The sequence below is a fragment of the Arvicanthis niloticus genome, chromosome 27 (genome assembly GCF_011762505.2).
Source record: "Arvicanthis niloticus isolate mArvNil1 chromosome 27, mArvNil1.pat.X, whole genome shotgun sequence".
NCBI lineage: Eukaryota > Metazoa > Chordata > Mammalia > Rodentia > Muridae > Arvicanthis > Arvicanthis niloticus.
In genome coordinates, this window is record NC_133435.1 from 18,420,476 (window position 1) to 18,438,974 (window position 18,499).

The window sequence follows — 18,499 nt, forward strand, 5'->3', positions numbered from 1 at the left end:
CTTGAGGTATCTGCTGGTGTAATAAGTATATATCTTACTTGTTTTTTTCCCTATTATTGAAAGGTAAATGAATAACAGTTGTTCATAGGGAGAAAATTCTATCATTTTTGTATATTTCTAGTTTAATGGCTGGTGGATGGCTTTGTAGGGAAGTTTTAACCTGTATCTTTCACTTGGCTGTTTTCCTTCACTGACTTCCTTTTTCCTTCTTCCTTTACCCCTCTACTTCTTGTTGTTGTCTTACAGTAATCCTCTGAAATAGGCAATCTTTTTGCTTCCTTTTTATAACTAGAATAACTGATACTCTTAGGTTTAGGTATCCATAAGGCATACATACTTTGGGGGGTTATTCATGTTTTCTCATCACAGAGAAAATAGGGAAAAGATAAGTAATATCTATTACAAAATACTAAATAAGACAAAAGGTTTCACATTAAACAAATGAGCTTAAATATCAGATACTGATAAATGCCATCATAAAATTTAAAAAGGGCACATTGAAACAAATAAATGATGGTGACCAGAGTAAACTTAAGTGGACGTGATCAGGAAAGACCTCTTTGTAATCATGATAGCTAAGCAGACCTGAGAAGCCAACAGTGGTCTGGCAAGTGGCTCAGTGGATAAAAAAAGCACTTGTTACTCTATCCTAACAACTTTAGTCTATCCTCAGAACCCAAATAAAAAGAGAACCAGCTCCACAAATTTACCCTTTGACCTCCATAAGCATGCTGTGGCACGCACATGTACACACACAGATAAATAAATAAATAAATAAATAAATAAATAAATAAATAAATGAATAAATGTATAAATGTTGTGCAATAGCCTGCCAGCAATACATTGTAGATAAAGAAGAATACACAAATCCAAATTTAGTAATGAGTTTTGAATATTTGAAAGATATAATGATATCAGTAAGCTAAAACTCATGGAAGGGGGGGGAATGATGGCAGAATTAGAGTAAGACGTAGTAAAGCAAGTAGTTTATATCTGACATGCTGAGCTGTGGCAGGAAGGATGCATTTATCCTAAGCTCATTGAAAGTTAAGTAGAAGGCTTTTAACAGGACAGAGTGTTCAGACTTTTTAAAAAGCATATTACTGAGCCAGGCATGGTAGCACAAACCTTTAATCCAAGCACTCAGGAGGTAGAGACAGAAGGGTCTCCACAAGTTCAAAGCCAACTTAGTCTACATAGAGAGTTCTAGAATAACTAGGCTATATAGAAAGACCATATCTCAAAAACCAAACCCCTCAAATACATAAATTTGATTGATAGATAGATAGATAGATAGGGGGAACAGAAGTAGAAAATTAGTTAGGTTATTCATAAATCCAATAGAGCATTAAAGAATTTTGTTGAAGTGATGGTAAATGTTAATTATTTTTTAAAATATACTTTATTTTTAAAATTAGAGAATAAGTCATTTGGTATAATGCTCCTTTTTGCTTTGAGTTTTAAAGGATAATTTTGCTGGAAATAGAATTATTGCTATGAATGTTATTTTGTAGCCACCCAGTCTTTGTTATTTATGATGTGAAGTTAGCAGTTAGTTCATCATTGCTTTCCTGAATGTGATGAGTTCTTTTCCTTGTAATTACTATCAAAATTTCTTTGTATTCATTCTGTCTCTTGTTAACTTGGCCACAAACACTGGCTCTCAGCTGTTGACTGTTATGTGTATGGCTATTTATTACTTTGTATCATCTGACTGGCGCTTTATTGAATTCATCTTCAGTGAATTAGTTAATTTTGGGAAGTTTTCGGGCATTATCTCTTCAAATACCTTTCTGTTCCTTAGATTTTTTTCACCCCTCTTTTAAAATTTTGAAGATACATAATATTGAAATCACTGATGTTATTCTGGTCTCAATAACTGTTCTTTTTTTCTCTGATTGTCTTTTTCTCTACTCTGGTTTCTCTATTAAAATTTCCAAACCTAGGACTCAGGAGCTGAAACAGGAAGATTGTAAGTTCAAGGCCAATCTAGACTATTAAAAAATGCTGTTTATTAATTAATTTATTTATTTATGTTATTTGACGTGTACTCAAGTTTTTCTTGTTTATGTTACTAGAAAGGGTCTTGGGGAGCTTTTATGATGCAATGTTCAGTTCTTTGTGTCTCAAAGAGGTGAGCAAAACACAAAGAAGCAGTGCCACAGAGTTAGTGAGAATGAAAGCCAAGCACATGCCACAGAGTAGAATGGGCTCCAGAAAGCACATGCTCAGGAGCTCCTGTCTTTCTTTACAAGACTTTTAGTTACAAAGGGAAAAGGAGGGATTCCCTAGGGGAGTTAGATCCTTCTTTGGCTGACATAGATAATTAGCATTTCTTGATTATCTTTAGAGTAATCTCCTCCTGGGTATTATTTCCTAGCCATAGTCAGAGAGGGTTTGTACAGTTTAAGGAACTGTCTAGGGAGGTCCAGGGGGCAGTTACTTGATCCTAGAGTTAACTTTCCTATAACCTTCCCAGTCACATACATCTGACCTTCCTTCCTGCTTCATTTAGACCTAGGCAGCCTCATTTTGGTAGCTGTACTATCAGACCAGATGGATTGGGGTCATGGTAGCAGCCTCAAGCAAAAATAATAGGGACTCTGATAGTTATTAGTGAAAGTTGAGATGTTTTTAGTAGCATAAGTGAATATTGAGAATCCTCTCTAGTTAATCAGAAGTCATAATATACAGGTCTTTTTCTATACTGTCTTCCTCTCCCCAGTGTGTCTTGTCTACTATAACTTTATATGAAACCTGGAAAATAGTTTTTTAGACAACTCATTGTTTATGTCATTTCAACTCAAGTTTTAGAATTACTTTTGTCAATTTCTATTTTTAGAAAAAAATTTATTGATATTTTTTAATTGGGACTGCAGTGACTATCACAGCCTTCCTCTATGAGATTGGGTTTTCACTATTATAGTTGGTTCTTCCATAATTTCTCTCAGTGTACCTTTGTAGTTTTCTCTGTAAGTTTCATAGAGATTTTCTTAAAACTATTTCTAATTATTAAAACTTTTAAAGTTTTAGATGCTGTTATGGGTAGTAATTAAATTTTTTGTTATCCAGTGCTTTATTGCCCATATTTATATTGATCTTTTGGCCTGCAGATTCAGTTTACTAACTAAATATAGTTATATTTTTATTTTATGTATATAAATGTTTGTCTGCATATATATAAAAGCACTGTGTATATATGGTGCCTGCAGAGGCTAGGAAAAGATGTTGGATACCCTGGAGCTGGAGTTACAGGATTTGTAAGCCAACATGTGAATGATGGGAACCAAATCTGGGTCCTCTGCAAGAGCAGCCAGTGCCCTTAACTCTCCAGCCCTGTAAATACAGTAATTTTATATAGAGGCCGAATACTTTCTGCCTACTTAAATATTATTAATGAATAATTCTTTCTTTAATCCCTTTTTACTTATACCTAATATATTTATTTATTTCATCAAGGATTCTTTCATTGATTTTCCTATCTCAATAAGGAAGAGTTTACAGGAAGAAATAATTGGTCTCTGTTGTACTCTAAGTCCATCTTCTTCATATATGTCAGCAGTTGTCCCTGAGTTCTCTTCCAGAAACAATAGGTGCTCTCAGGTCTTCTCAGACCCCACCACGCTTTACATCCTCACTTTGTTTGTACTGCAGTGGAGTTTGTATTAGATTCTTTGTGGGCAGAGTTCTTCCAAGAGCCATTGTTAATAGAGTTGGGGAAGCCATAATTATCTATGAGAACAGAAAGTAGGAAGAAAGCCTCTATTTTTGTCTTAGTAATGTACTACCTTCTATCATTGCTCCTGCCTAGCTATCACAATAACCAGTCAATAGAAAGCAAAATATAACAAAATTGAATGTAACAAAGAATAATGCTATCTTGTGGGAATCTCTGCTGTGGGTCAGCCATTGTACAAAGCATTTGCCTTTTTGCTTTGTGGCAAGATCACTGTTATAAATTATTCTTCCCGGGGTGGAGAGGAACAGTAGCTACTTTTCCAGAGGTCCTGAGTTCAATTCCTAGCAGCCACATAGTGACTTATAACCATCTGTAATGGGATCTGATGTCCTCTTCTGGTGTGTGTGAAGGCAGCTACAGTGTACTTGTATAAGTAAAATAAATAATTTTTTTAAAAAAGTTCTTTCCAACATTTTTTTTCTTACAGCATTTATCTTCATTATTTATATAGTTTTGTTTATTGTCTAGTTTTGTGGGACTAAAGAAAGTATAAATAATACCTAGAATATGCTAAATACTCAATTCTGGATGCATAAATAATTTCATTTAATTTTGAAACCTTTATGTGTTTCATGATTATTATTTTAAATGGGAAGAGAATTAACTTATTGCCCTTATTGTTCTCAGTTGTTAGTGGACTAAATGTGACCTGGAACCGTAGAATATAAGAACATGCCTTCTGAGAACCAGACTGATGTTAGAGTGAGGCCTCTACAAGACACTGTAGACTCCTAACAATAGACCTAAGTAGCTCACTGTGGTTTCCTGTTCTTGCCAGTGTCTATGTCATTAAAGATATACATGTAAAGTGTGGCCCATTTGAAACAGTGTGTTTTCTCCTCTGTTGGTGGAAGCATTCTATAGTGAATGCTAACTGCTAGCCAAGGTCAGCATACTAACTCAGACTTGACTAAACCTAAAACTACATTTTAGAGTATCTAAATAAAAATAATATGGCTTTAAAATGCTTATAGTTGGAAAATAAGTTCTATTTTGTGATACAGCCTTGGGGTAACTTAGTAAAGACTTTCTAATTGTCTGTGGTGTTTTATTTAGTCCTTAAAATTCCATGTTGTCTGTTTCCTTCCTATAATTTTCTTTTAATTTATTATTAACTTACCCAGTTTTTAAAGAATTAAGGAGAGATAAATAAATAAAATTAATGAAAAACCTAAAATATATTTGAAACTGCATTTATGAATGTGAGCTTTTCTTAAATATGGGAAATGTCCTCAACAATCTCTTTGTTTCTTTCTTACTAAAATCTATTCACTGTGAGATACAGAACTTTTACAGTACTAGACAAAATACACTTAGAATCTCATTAGAGTCCTATCTTGGAGTATGAATTTGCTAGCATTCACGCTGCAGCACCTTGGGATTCCTAGCACTATAATTTCCTGACACATTATTGTGGTTAGAGTAAATTAAAAGGAGTTCCTTGCTTTTGTTTTGTTTTCATTTTTTTATAGAGTTAGAGTCCATGATAACAGCAAAAAAATCAGATTGAAGCTCACATCTTGATCCACAACTGTGAGGCAGAGAATACACCCTGGAATAGCATGAGTTTTGAAACCTCAAAGCATGTTCATGGTAACATGATTTGTCTAACAAGCCCACACTTTCTAGTCTTTCCTAAACAGTTCAACCAACTGGAAACCAACTGTTGAAGTAAATAATTCCATAGGGGCCATTCTCATGCACACCACCACACTAGAGTTTTTGTGAAGTTTACTCATTGGACCTGATTCAGTTTTCCTTCCCTGACTCCTGGTAACTTGAATCTTCCAAGTATACTTATAGCAGAGTGGAGAAATTAAACCATTTTCATTTTATATGTAGGTCAGTAGGTATATAAATAGAAGGCCAAATTTTTACAATAATCAAATATAAAGTTTTTGCTCTCTCTGTTGCTTGATGTTTTCTAGTACAGAGGATAGAAAGCAGTTTTCTTACGTTGTCTATGTAGGTACTCCACAAAAGGAAATCATATTCCTCTGTAATTCCCCATGATTTTCATAGAAGTTCAGAAACTGAAAATTTAGAATTCTAAGCAACAAGCCTGGAAAGTAAAAGTCCTCTTACCTTTTCCTCTGTCTTTCTTATTTAACCTTGAGGAACAGAGTGCTGGGATTTGGGATTATGAATAAAGAGACTGCATTATTTGACTACCTAGAAACATCAGAAGACTGGTGTCACAATTTTCCAAAAACAAAATGCATAGCTAGCTACAACTAAGAGAAAAATCGTATGAACATACACAGCCACTGAGGGGGTAGTATACTGTGTCTGTGATCAAGAGCCCTCATTTTAAATGTGTCCTGAACATGAAAAGTTCTTTGAATACTCCTTCCTTGGGTGTGATCCTCTGAGGAAGAGGAGCAGCATCACCTGGGAGCTTGTTAAACATCCAGACTCCCTGGCCTCCATTTCAGATCTTCTACCTCAGAAAAACTTCAGAGCCATTGTATTAAAGCTCAATATAGCCATATTCATCACTTATAAAATGATAGATGAAATAAAAACACACTTAGTTTATTTACAATTTAAAACATAAGTTTCAACAAAAATATGGGAAAATCCTGACGTTGCTGCTGGGAGTATAAGTTAGTATAACAATTTGGGGGAAGAAATTCAAAACTGACAAGGTTGAAGATGTACAACCTTGATGACTATTTTTACTTTTAGACATGTTACAAAAACTCACAAGGGACACAATTATTATCTAGCATTAGTGCTTAAAATAGTGAAACTTTGTAATAATTCACTCCCAGTACAACAATGAACAGACCATTTTATTCAATGTACTTTCTCATTTATCTTCCTAGCATATGCTGATTGTATAAACCAGTAGCTTGTCTTATTACTTGTTCCTAAATGGATATGACATTTTGGTGATGCTCACCCCCTCTGTTGCTTTCTCTCATCCTTCTCCTTTTAATCCTTTTCACTTTCAATGTACCTAATTGTCCTGCGTTTATTTTATGCCTCCAAAATGCCTGTATAAAAGAAAATATGCAGTATTTTCTGAGACTGGCTATTTTGTTTTCATTTACTTTCTTACAAGATAATTTTCATTTTAGCTGAATAAAAGTGTTGTCTATCAGTATCACATTCTGTTTATCTTTTATCTGTCGATCTGCAGTTTAGGCTGATCTTTCAACGTTAGTATTTCAAACATGGAAAGACACTTTTATTGGTTATTTTATTTATTTACATTTTTTATTGGTTATTTTATTTATTTACATTTCAGATGTTATCCCTCTTCTCAGTTTCCCCTCCATAAACCCCCTATCACCTCCCTCTCCCCTCTGCCAAGATACTTTTATTGTATGTGCTGTTGAAGGACTGTCAACGAGAATAAAAGCAAATGTGACATAGTAATGCTTGCCTACCTGTTCTCTCTATACATTTGTGATATTTTATAATTGTAGATTTTTAAAAACAAAATTGGGTGCTAAACTATACTAGAAAGATTCCCATCTGGATTCATCTTATTTTTTACGATTCTGCCTCACAAAAGAATTAATTAGAACAAAACAGATAAAAGCTTCATCTTGGTTGATGGGGAAAGTATAACCTGATACTAGAAAGCATTATTAAATAAATCCATAATTATAAACTAATTATCCATAAGCTGAGCATGTTTCTGAGTGACTACTAGGACCCAAAGCAGAGGAACAGTCAGAATAGTGTTACAAGCTTTAAGTCAAGTTGAGTTATTAACAGAAGGTTTTGCTTATTTGTTTCATTGTGTATATATGTATTTAAAATTCAGAGGAAGAGATTATCAGAGCTGTAGGGGTTTTTTTGTTTTGTTTTTGTTTTTTTTTACTTTTATTTATTTAAAATCCAGTCATTAACCCCAGTCTACCCTCCCACAGTTCATGCCATTCCTCCACCACCACCACCTGCCCTCATACCCAAGAGGATGTCATTCCCACACACACACACACACCTGCTGTCCCGCCAAGCCTTCCCACTCCCTGGGGCCTCAAGTCTCTTGAGGCTTAGGTGCATCATCTCTCACTGAGGCCAGACCAGTCAGTCCTATGCTGTGTATGTGTGGAGTGGGGGGGTAGGCATCGGACCAGCTAGGGTATGCTTCCTGGTTGGTGGCTCAGTAACTGAGAGATCTCAGGGGTCTGAATTAGTTGAGACTGCTGATCTTCCTATGGGGTCGCCCTCTTCCAGCTTTTCCCTAATTCAACCACCACTTCTGACCATTGGTTGGGTGTAAATATCTGCTTCTGTCTCAGTCAGCTGCTTGTTGGTTCTCTCAGAGGGCCACCATGCTAATCTCTTGTCTGTAAGCAAACCATAGCGTCAGTAATAGTGTCAGGCCTTGGAGCCTCCCCTTGAAATGGATCCCTAGTTGGGCCAGTCACTGGACCTCCTTTCCCTCAGTCTCTTCTCTATTTTTGTCCCTGCAGTTCTTTTAGACAGGAACAATTCTGGGTCAGAGTTTTTGACTGTGGGATGGCAACCCCATCCCTCTTGAAATTTCAAAATAAGTGAACTACTATCTAACTATGAATGGATAAAAGCTTTTGTGATTATAGGTAGGAACCCTTTTCCACTTTTCATATTGTTTTCTATCAGTTACTGCCCAGTTTATACAACTAGGTAATACTTGAGGCTTACCGAAACTTGAAACCATTTTTATTTTCCACTTTTCATATTGTTTTCTATCAGTTACTGCCCAGTTTATACAACTAGGTAATACTTGAGGCTTACCGAAACTTGAAACCATTTTTATAGCTTTGCTTTAGGGACATCTTTAAAAATGAAAACTTAAGTCTGGGATAAAGGGATATTGGTGTGGATTATTGTTTTTAAAATGTGATCTTTTAAAGTTTAATTGAGGTCTTCAAATATAAAGACACATCTAACCAACTCTGTTATAAACTACCATTGGTGTGCTTTTTTTGTAAAATTTTTAATAAATATATATATACATACATATATATATATATATATATCCCCATTAAACAGTTACTGCATTCCCCATTCCCGTGCTCACAGCCTCTGGGGTGTGGTGAGGAGGGTCAGTAATTTGCCTAAGTCTCTTATGAATGGTTTCATTTACTTAGAGCAGTGGTTCTCAACCTGTGGCTCTCAACCCTCACAGAGGTCACATCTCAGACATCTACATTACAGCTCCCAACAGTAGCAACATTACAGCTATGAAGTAGCAATGAAAATAATTTTATGGTTGGGGTCATCACAACATGAGGAACTGTGCTAGAGTCATAGTCAGAGTATTAGTAGGTTGAGAACACTGACTTAGAATAAGGTTATTAAGCTGATCTCTGATCCAAGGCTAGCCAGGGCTACTTAGTAAGATCCTAGCTCAGAAACACACACAGGTTTGTTTGGGGGTTTTTTTAAGGATATTTTATTTACATTTCAGATATTATTCCTTCTCCTTTCCCCTTTCCCTTCCCCACACTCCACACACAGTTCTTAAGTGTATACAATCATTTTTTTTCTCTACTACTGTGAAAATGGTCCACCATTATCCTTTACTTCATAATCCAGTCAGATGTGGTTTTTAACAACTAGTGAATCTCAAAATGGTTATTCTTCACACTTAAATTTTCACAAAGTATATTAAATAATATGTTTAACATGCTTGCCACATGATACTCTTGCCTTGATAATCTAGTATAAGAGTCTTTACATAAATCAACCGTCATTGTTTTGGAAGCCAACATTTGGCAGTGAATGACACAAATATCTAAAAGCCAGAAAACTGTGGTGAACTCTGACTGGAGTCAAATGCCATTAGTGTACACTTGGGTCATTATTTCCATTTTCTTCATAGAGTTTGATATGACCAGTTTTTAGTGTTATTCTGTAGTTTTTCCTTTTGTGTGCTAAACACCAATTGCAAATAAAGAAATAACAGCATTTACAAGTTTTTATTGCTTAAAGTAGGAAAGAAAAGTTTTATTGTTTTTTCAAAAGATACTCTTTGACATCTTTTAAGTTTCCTTTTTGGTGCTTTGTCTTAATTTGAAATATATTTTGAAATGCTTCTCTATTCTGAAGCTTCTCTAATTTTCTTATATCTGAAAATTTTTAAAATTATGTTGAACCCCGGGTTTTACAATCAATATGAGAATATCTTTTTAAAGATTTATTTATTTATTTTATGTATATGAGTACACTGTAGCTGTCTTCAGACACAACAGAAGAGAACATCAAATCTTATTACACATGGTTGCGATCCACCACGTGGTTGCTGGGAATTGAACTCAAGACCTCTGGAAGAGCAGTCAGTGCTCTTAACTGATGAACCATCTCTTTAGCTCCTGAGATATATCTTTTCTTAACGATCAAAGATCATGATGTTAGCTATAGTTCTCATTTTTTGTCCATAATATTATGTATGTCTTATTATTACAGTGTAACCTCACTAGATTCAGTATGATAGGCACTTTGTGGGTTGAATGAGAACTATAGTATTTAATAAAAATAATATAAGGAGCCAAATTTAATAAAGAAGGGAAAGGTTGGGAGCAGGAAAGCCAGTTAGTTAGGTAAGTATTGCCTCAAGTCTGTGGGGGCAAAAAAGAAATTGTGGTGTTCATCAGTATTGTGATGTATTCAACTGTTTGTGTACTGTGCAATACACAGTATAGCCAGATGATTCTTTTGCAGAATTTGTGAAACACAGCCTAACTCAAAACATATATGCTGAGTAAATGATCTTTTTATGTTGGTGGTGATGAAAGAGCTAAAAAACAGACTACTGTGACAGTGAAAATAAAGACACTGAAAGACTATGGGACAAAATGTCCGTGCTCTAACTGGAGGATCCATGTGGAATGCATTGTGAAGAGTGGAGTTAAACAGACTCCAAAACCACATGTGTGGGAACGAAGAAAAGGCAGCAGTCATTAAGAAAAGACTGGGAAAGGAATGCCTACTTTGTTTTTCCTTTGATGTTTTTCTTTAAGAGATATGACTCATTAGGTATTAGGACAATACTTTGGGAAATACTCATAGATGGTGGGATTTTTGAAATGTACATAGGACCTATCTGCTACAATTGATAGATTAAGTCACCTTGTGACTTAAGTCTAAGATGAAATGTTCAGGTAAATTTTGATAAGGACAGACTTCTGTGATCTAAAGAGATGGCTCAATTGGTAAAAGTATTTGCTGCACAAAAATAAAGATCTGCATTTGGGACTCGAGCACACACGTAAGAAGCCAGGACATGGACCAGCACTTATAACCCCAGGGTTGCTGAGGAAGGCATGGAGAGATGGAATTATCTCTGAGGCTTGCTGACCATCCACCTAGCCAGTTAACTGCCAACTCCAGGTTAAGTGAGAGGCCATTTCTCAAGGAAATAAGCAGAAGGCAGTGAAGGAAAACCAACATCCTCTTCTGGCCTCTACATACATTTACACATGTATACAATTGCATATACACACATAAACAAAATGAAGAGGCAGTTCAAAAATGTGGGATCATTTCTGCTTCTAAAATTGAATCTCCGTTTAAACTGTTTTATTAAGAAGAAATTCTGAGCCAGGCATGATAGTGCATGCCTGTAATCCCAGCTCTCAGGAAGCTGAGGCAGGTGAATCTCTGTGAGTTGGAGACCAGCCTGATCTACATAGAGAGTTCCAGGACAGCCAAAGCTGCATAATGGAGGGACTCCATTTTTAAAAGATGTCCTATACCATCACTACCACCAAAAAAATCTGTCATAATTACCAGCAACCATTTTACTTTACATTACAAAGACGTTTTGCTTAAGTTACCATGAGTGTCTTTATGGTAAACAGGGGTTATGAAATGGGTGAAACCCATATAAAGGAAGACAGGAATGACATATTTATTCTACAGTAATAGAAGAGAATCTTATAACTAGGTTTGTCTAAATAGAAGCCCCTATTGAAATTCAAGCTATAATTTCACCTGCATAGTTCAGAAGAGTTTGTTGGTTTTATTTCACATCTTTTAGCCTCCATTAGCATTAGTCATATTCTAGGTATTTGAAAATTAGAAAAAGATAAGTAGCATTTAGGGGAAATATTAATAAATCTAGTTGGGAGGAAATTTTTTAATGATCTTTCTTTTTAACCCTTTGTAACCAGCAAGAAGTTGAGAAGTTTACAGACCTAGAGAAACTCTACCTCTACCTTCAACTGCCTTCTGGTCTTAGCAGTGCAGAGAAAAGGTAGACCTATCCTTGTCTTTGTAATGCTGCCTTGTTTGTAGGCCCATACCAAACTATCGTACATTATGATTGATTGTTATTTTAGTATTCCTAAGCTTGTCAGAACACAGATTGGAAAAACAACGGATCATTTGTGTCCTCATAGTACTTAGTTCATACTCATCTGCAATTTTGGCTAATTCATTTGTGTAACTAGCTACATACCATGAAATGTAAGTCGGGCTTGGTCACACAGGACAGTGGGAGTATTATGCTGTATAAAAATGTGAAAAAAGAACAGAAAACCAAAGAATAACCAGGTAAGTATTCTGAAGAATAAAGTGTGGGGTTCTTTTTAGTGTAGTGATAAGTAAGTACATCATTGGATGTAAGAAAAAAGAAAAAGTACAATGTTGGCCATATTAAATGTAGATGTACCTCACTTTAAGTACTTGGGGTATTGCTTTAGCTTCATCATTAAAAATGCTTAAGTGGAGAGAGTGTGGAGAAAAACAATTCTTCAGTTTCTATTCTTAAGAATTTCATTACCTTTTGCCTATTTCTGAGGATGTATTTCATGCCTATTATTTTCAATATTATATTCATTTAAAATTGTACATGAGAAATAATGAAATAATAATTCTGTTGCTTTTACCTGTTCTTACCTCATATCAACCATAATGACTATTTTAATTGTATCCTGTTCTAAAAATGTGTTCAGTATTTTGGAATCAGGTTATTCTAGGAGGCTGAGATTAGTGTCATAATCAGTAGACTAGCTTGCTGTACAGGGTCTATAATGCCCATTTCATGAGATCAGCTTATAAAAGTACTGCCAGATAATAAAATGAATGCTTTTTAGTGGACACAATAGTCTATGCAAAGATCCTAGTTGTGAGAAGGGCTGTGATAGGAGGATGATCCTCTTGAGATCTTGCCTGTCCATTCTAGGGATGGAGTGCTCTAGTATGATTTCAGGGTAGGTACTTCTACTGGCATAGTCTCTCAGTGTGCAGAGCAAATAGAACAAAAAAAAACCTTATCCACCACCTACCATGCTTTAGAATCCAAACTAGCAGTTTGGCCAAACAGGCCAGTAATCTCAGTCTGAAATTGATAGTAAAAACTGGCTCACAGTCACAAATGAACAATTTTTATATAGATTACTGAGTATCCACTGTATGTCCTAAGTTCAGTTTGATCTGTTAATATGTTTTTAATGTAACACTTAGGCCTTGCTTAAAAAGTTATTAATGGAATTGCTGTCTGGTTCAGCTAAAATCTATTTGTTTTATCATTAGTGATCAGAATGCCATGTCATCTAGTCGGGCACAGCAAATGCATGCCTTTTCCTGGATTCGAAATACCTTAGAGGAGCATCCTGAGACTTCACTCCCCAAACAAGAAGTCTATGATGAATACAAGTAAGTGCACCATGTGATATATTAAAGCAGAGAAGTACTCGTGTGAGAACAGTGATTTATTTTGTCTGTGCTTATGATCTGGCTGTTACTTGGGTAATGCATTTAGAAATTTCCAAGATTACTGCCAGCCCAAAGCTTCTATGATAAAATGTAATATAGAACAGGATTATTAAATGAGCGGTTCTGAAGATAAAGAATGATGGCATAGGGGTACTGAATTAAAAGATTCTTACAGAATTTTAAAATGGCAAGAATAATGGGAGGGACTAGAGGGACAGTGGATGGAAATAAAAAAGAAACAGTGCATGAGAAAGGACAAAAACATGGTTTTTTGTACTTGAATTTTTTAAGCCACTTATCATTAATCTAAAACCATTTAATTCTGTCCCAACCAGAGAATATTGTAAAGTGTTTATTCAAGGGTAAAAGAGATTAATGACATGCAAAAACTCCACACAAATGACTTTGATTATGCAAATAATTTATTTAAGTATGGGAAATTAAAAGTTAAATTAAAGGGCTTCAAAGACAGAGCATGGCCAGTCATTGTGATATTCAGTCTTGCTTAGTGTGTTTATAATTTATTTGAAAGGAAGAATTCATTCTGGTAGAATAAATAAAGCCAAATTTTATGGTTATTAAAACATCAAAGTAAGAAAAATTAGTGTGTTGTAATTATATAATTTGGAAGAAAACTGTCAAATAAATGTTAATTAGTTTCGAGCAATACAAAGAAGCTACACTTACTGAGAGATTGTTGATATCTGAAAAGAAAGCTTTCTAGCTTACTTATTAAAGAGAACAGCAGGACTGTAAGAAAAACAATACATACTTGAACTGAACTGAATTAAGAACTTTAATGTTTTAAGAAAAAGTGAAACTGAAAGTTGTTCTTTCTTACAATCTAAAACTCTTTGGTGAATATCCACTGTGCACTGGACCCTGAGTATCTGATGAGACTGACATCCTTTCTGTCCTCACCCAGGATCTGTATATATGTGGTGATTGGGTACAATGATAGTATGTGTCTGTGATCCCACACTGATCCAGGAAGATTCTAAGGATAAAGTTAGCTTTATATTTGGTTTACATGTGAAGCAGGAAAGGAAGGAGGAAAAAATGTATATTTATGGTAAGCATAGATTTAGTACAAACAGGGTAAATTAAAATACAAAAGCCCTTTAAAAAGAACACTGGTACAATATACTGAAGAAACTCTGAGTTGCAGATCCAGAAAATTGACATTGCCAGCAAACTTCTATGACCTGGACAAGTGTTTAAGTATTCTTTTATCATTTGGCACATCTATAAAATGAAAAAAGTGAAGCTGCATAAGGTTTCTTTTAGTCTATAAGCTTGTCTGAAGTAGAAAATGTTGAAAAATTATCCAGAGATGTCTTGCTAGTTTCCTAAAAGAAATGTTAACAAGAGATTTTTTTTAAGGTTTATTTTTGTATGTATTTTATGAATATGGCTGCTTTGTCTGCATACATACCAGAAGAGGGCATCAAATCTCATTACAGACAGTTGTGAGTTGCCATGTTGGTCTTGGGAATTGAACTCAGGATCTGAGCCTTCTCTCCAGCCCCAACAAAGATGTTTTCATAGACTGTGAACAGATCCATAACATGCATGTATTCCTCAAGTGTTGACCTTGCCTATTCAGCAACTCATATCACCTGCAGAAACATCACCTCAGTTTGTAAAAATGTGACCATAATGCATGAAAACAGTTCATATTTTTCTAATAATGTTCTGTCTTGGGTAAAGCTTTGTTATATTTTACTGTTAAATTATATTGAATTTTTCTTTGAAATCAAGAAATATTAAAGGTTTTTCTTAAGTAAAAGAGATTGAGGGGTTGGAGAGAAGATAGCTCAGTGGTTGGGCACACTTGTAGCTTTTGCAAAGGACCCAGGTTCAGTTCCCAGCACTGACATAGTGACTTACAACCATCTGAGCGATCTTAAAACTTATTCTGACTTCTGTGGCTGTATACACACATGTACATATACATATATTCATACACATAAAATAAAAATAAGTCATTTTTAAAATAAAGAGATTGAAACTTCATATTGTTAAGGAAGACTAGTGACATTTCCAATCTTGTACAGTTAAGTTTCAGCTTAGTTGAGTTGTGTGAGGCATATCCTTGGGATTTTAATGGGGATTCCATTGAATCTGTATATCATTTTTAGTAATATAGATTTCACAATATTCTGCCAAACCATGAGCATGAGAGTTGTTTCCATCTTGTTACATTAACATTCTTTATTCAGTGTCAGTTTTCATGTGGAGGTCTTTCATGTCCTGTGTAAGATTTATTCCTAAGTATCCTGTTGGATATGGGGGCAGTGATTTTTCGGGGTTTTGTGTTTGTTTATCCTGAGACAGGGTTTCTCTGTGTAGCCCTGGCTGTCCTGGAACGAACTCTGTAGATCAGGCTGGCCTCAAACTCAGAAATCCACCTGCCTCTGCCTCCCAAGTGCTGGGATTAAAGGCGTGCGCCACCACTGCCCACCAGGACAGTGTTAAATTATTGTTAATGGATGTCTTTCCTAGTTTTTATTTATCATGTTTATTACCAGTATATAGGAAAGCAACTAATTTTGTGTGTTAGTTTTATATCCTAATACTTGGCTGAACGTATTTATTGGATTCAAGATTTTTCTGGCAAAATGTTTAGGGTCTCCATTTTAAATACAGAATCCTGACATCTTCACATAGGAATAATTCTTTCCTATTTGTCTCCTGTTTGTTACTTGTCTTATTGCTCTGGCTGAAATGTTAAGAATTGGTTAGAGTTGAGGCTTTTATTTGCTTAGAATTCCATGCATTTTGCCTATATCCCTCCCTTCCACACTCTCCTACTCAGGTTCCTTCCCACATATCCCTCTCAAATTCATTTCTCTTGTAAATCCAGTTAGTTGGTATAAGGTTGACCGTTGGAACATATAACCAACCAAGGGGTTCATCCCTCAAGAGGACTTACTTTCTCTCCCTCTGCAGCCATCTGTGTGCCTACAGCTCCTAATCTAGGGGAGGGGCCTTATGAGCTTACCCCACATCTGTGATAGAATGTTGACTAGTGTGATCTTGTACAGGTAACTAAAGCTATAGAAAGTCCATGGGTGCACCATCCCTGTCATGACCAGAGAGACTTTCAAAGCAGTCCCCCCCAGTCCTCAGAGTCTTAGAGTTTCATCATTCTTTGGTGATCTCTGAGCTTTGGATGTAGGGTGGTAGTATAAATATCCTATTTGGGAGTGGGTACTCGATAGTCACTTTCTTTCTGCACTTTGACCAGTTAAGATTCTCTGTCTGCTACAACACCTCTGTCTGCTACAAAAGAAATTTCCTTGATGAGGGATGAGAGCTGTACTAATCTATGGGCATAAGTGTTTAGAAAGCAGTTGTATACTATGTCAGTTTAGCAAATTGGTAGTAGTAGGTTTTCCTCTAGGCTCTGTGACCTCCAGCCACAGGTTCTTGGCTGAGTTTACAATTAGCAAGTATGAGTTTCTGCCTAGTGAGTTGGCCATAAATCTAATGAGACAGCGTTGGTTATTCAGAATACTAGTGTCACTAATGCTGGGCATGTCATTATTGTAGTTTGTAGGATTTACATCCAGATAGAACTGTTGAGAACTTTACTCCGGCATCCTGCATAACACCTTTCAACATCGTAAGAGCTAGCCATCAGGAAGGAGGCTTCCAGATCATTACCACCTTGATTTCCAAAACCCATGACCAAAGTGTAGGTGTCTTTGGCTAAAAGATCTCACCTTCAAAAGAATTGTTTTGAATAGCGTTGACAGAATTGACAACTCTTGTTCCTGATTTTAGGGAAAAAAATTTTGAGTTTTCACTCATAAAATGTTTTCTCTTAGTTTGTTAGTCTTTATTATGTTGAAGTAGTTTCCTTCTATTCCTAGCTTCTTGATGCTTAACTTGATCAAAAGCCTTTTCTGGATCTATTGAACTCTCATGCCATTTCTGTCCTTATAGCAATTTACATGCGGTATTATATTCATTAATTTGTATTTGTTGAACCTAATTTGCATCTTTGGGATGAAACTGGTCAGGGTATTTGATCATCTGGATATGTTCTTTAATTTGGTTTATCCTGGTTTCTTTGAGAATTTTTGCATCTATTTTGATCAGGAATATTAGCCTGTGGTTTTGTTGTTGTTGTTTTTGCATTCCTATCTCTTTTTTGTATCAAGGTAATGCTGGTTTCATCCATTAGGTTTGATAATGTTCCTTCTCTTCTTGCTTTATAGAAGAGTTTAAGGAGCATTGCTGTTAGCTCTTTTTGAAACGTTTGGTAGAATTCGACAGTGAATCTATCTGGAAATAAACACAGTCAGACAAGTATCTTACCAGTCTTTTAGGTAATCTCTTGAGCTGACAGCGGACATCAACTGTCATAGAAGCATAACATGATTTTGTACATTACATTTGTTTGACCAGAAACAAAACCTGAGAGCATTCTGTAACAGAAGATAAATTATTATCTTTAATAGCTGTCATTAATAGCTGCTTTTATAATGTAAGTTGTGTTTGGATATCAGTTTATATTCCTCTAAGTTGTTTTAACCTTCTAGTAGAATATACAATGGTGTTATGAGTGAACAATTAACACATGTCACTATCTTGGGAATAAATCCTAATATGTGAAGCAGCTAAAGACTTGTTGTGCACTTGGTATTTGGGTACATGTTCCCTAAGTAAAAGAAATAGGATTCCTTGTTTGTGTCTTTTCACTTTCCTGTATTATTTCTGCTTTTATTCTTAATCACTTTTGGTTTTCTCTGGTTTTTGTTATTTCATATTGAATATTTTCTTCTTATATCTGACAATCTTCCTGATGTCTGTATTTATTTTATTGAAAGAGTGTTTCATGTAGCCCAGGCTGACCTGAATGAACTTACTATGTAGCTGAGGCTGTCCATGAACTCTTGACATTCCTGTCTCTACCTCCATCTCTTTCTGCCATGTCCATCTGCTTTTTGTTTAATATTTAAATGTGCGCAAAAAAAAAAAAAAAAAGAAAGCAAACTGGATGTTCTCTGAGTGTCCATAACTTGTACTCCAGTGGTCAAACACACAGTTTGTCCTGGGATTGCACACACTAACAATAAGAAACAGTTT

General features: G+C 35.5%; 1 protein-coding gene across 4 annotated transcripts in view; it reads left to right on the top strand.

Annotated features, from left to right (window-relative positions):
• Rfx7 (regulatory factor X7) overlaps positions 1–18,499 on the top strand; it is a 76,855-nt gene that overhangs the window by 33,624 nt on the left and 24,732 nt on the right. For 2 of the 4 annotated variants that reach the window (XM_076926266.1, XM_076926265.1), the window contains exons 4-5: positions 11,857–11,939; positions 13,220–13,342. In XM_076926266.1, the coding sequence (XP_076782381.1) occupies positions 11,857–11,939; positions 13,220–13,342 (206 nt within the window). The remainder of the gene's footprint in view (positions 1–11,856; positions 11,940–13,219; positions 13,343–18,499) is intronic. The other 2 variants (XM_076926267.1, XM_076926268.1) reach the window with 1 other exon arrangement.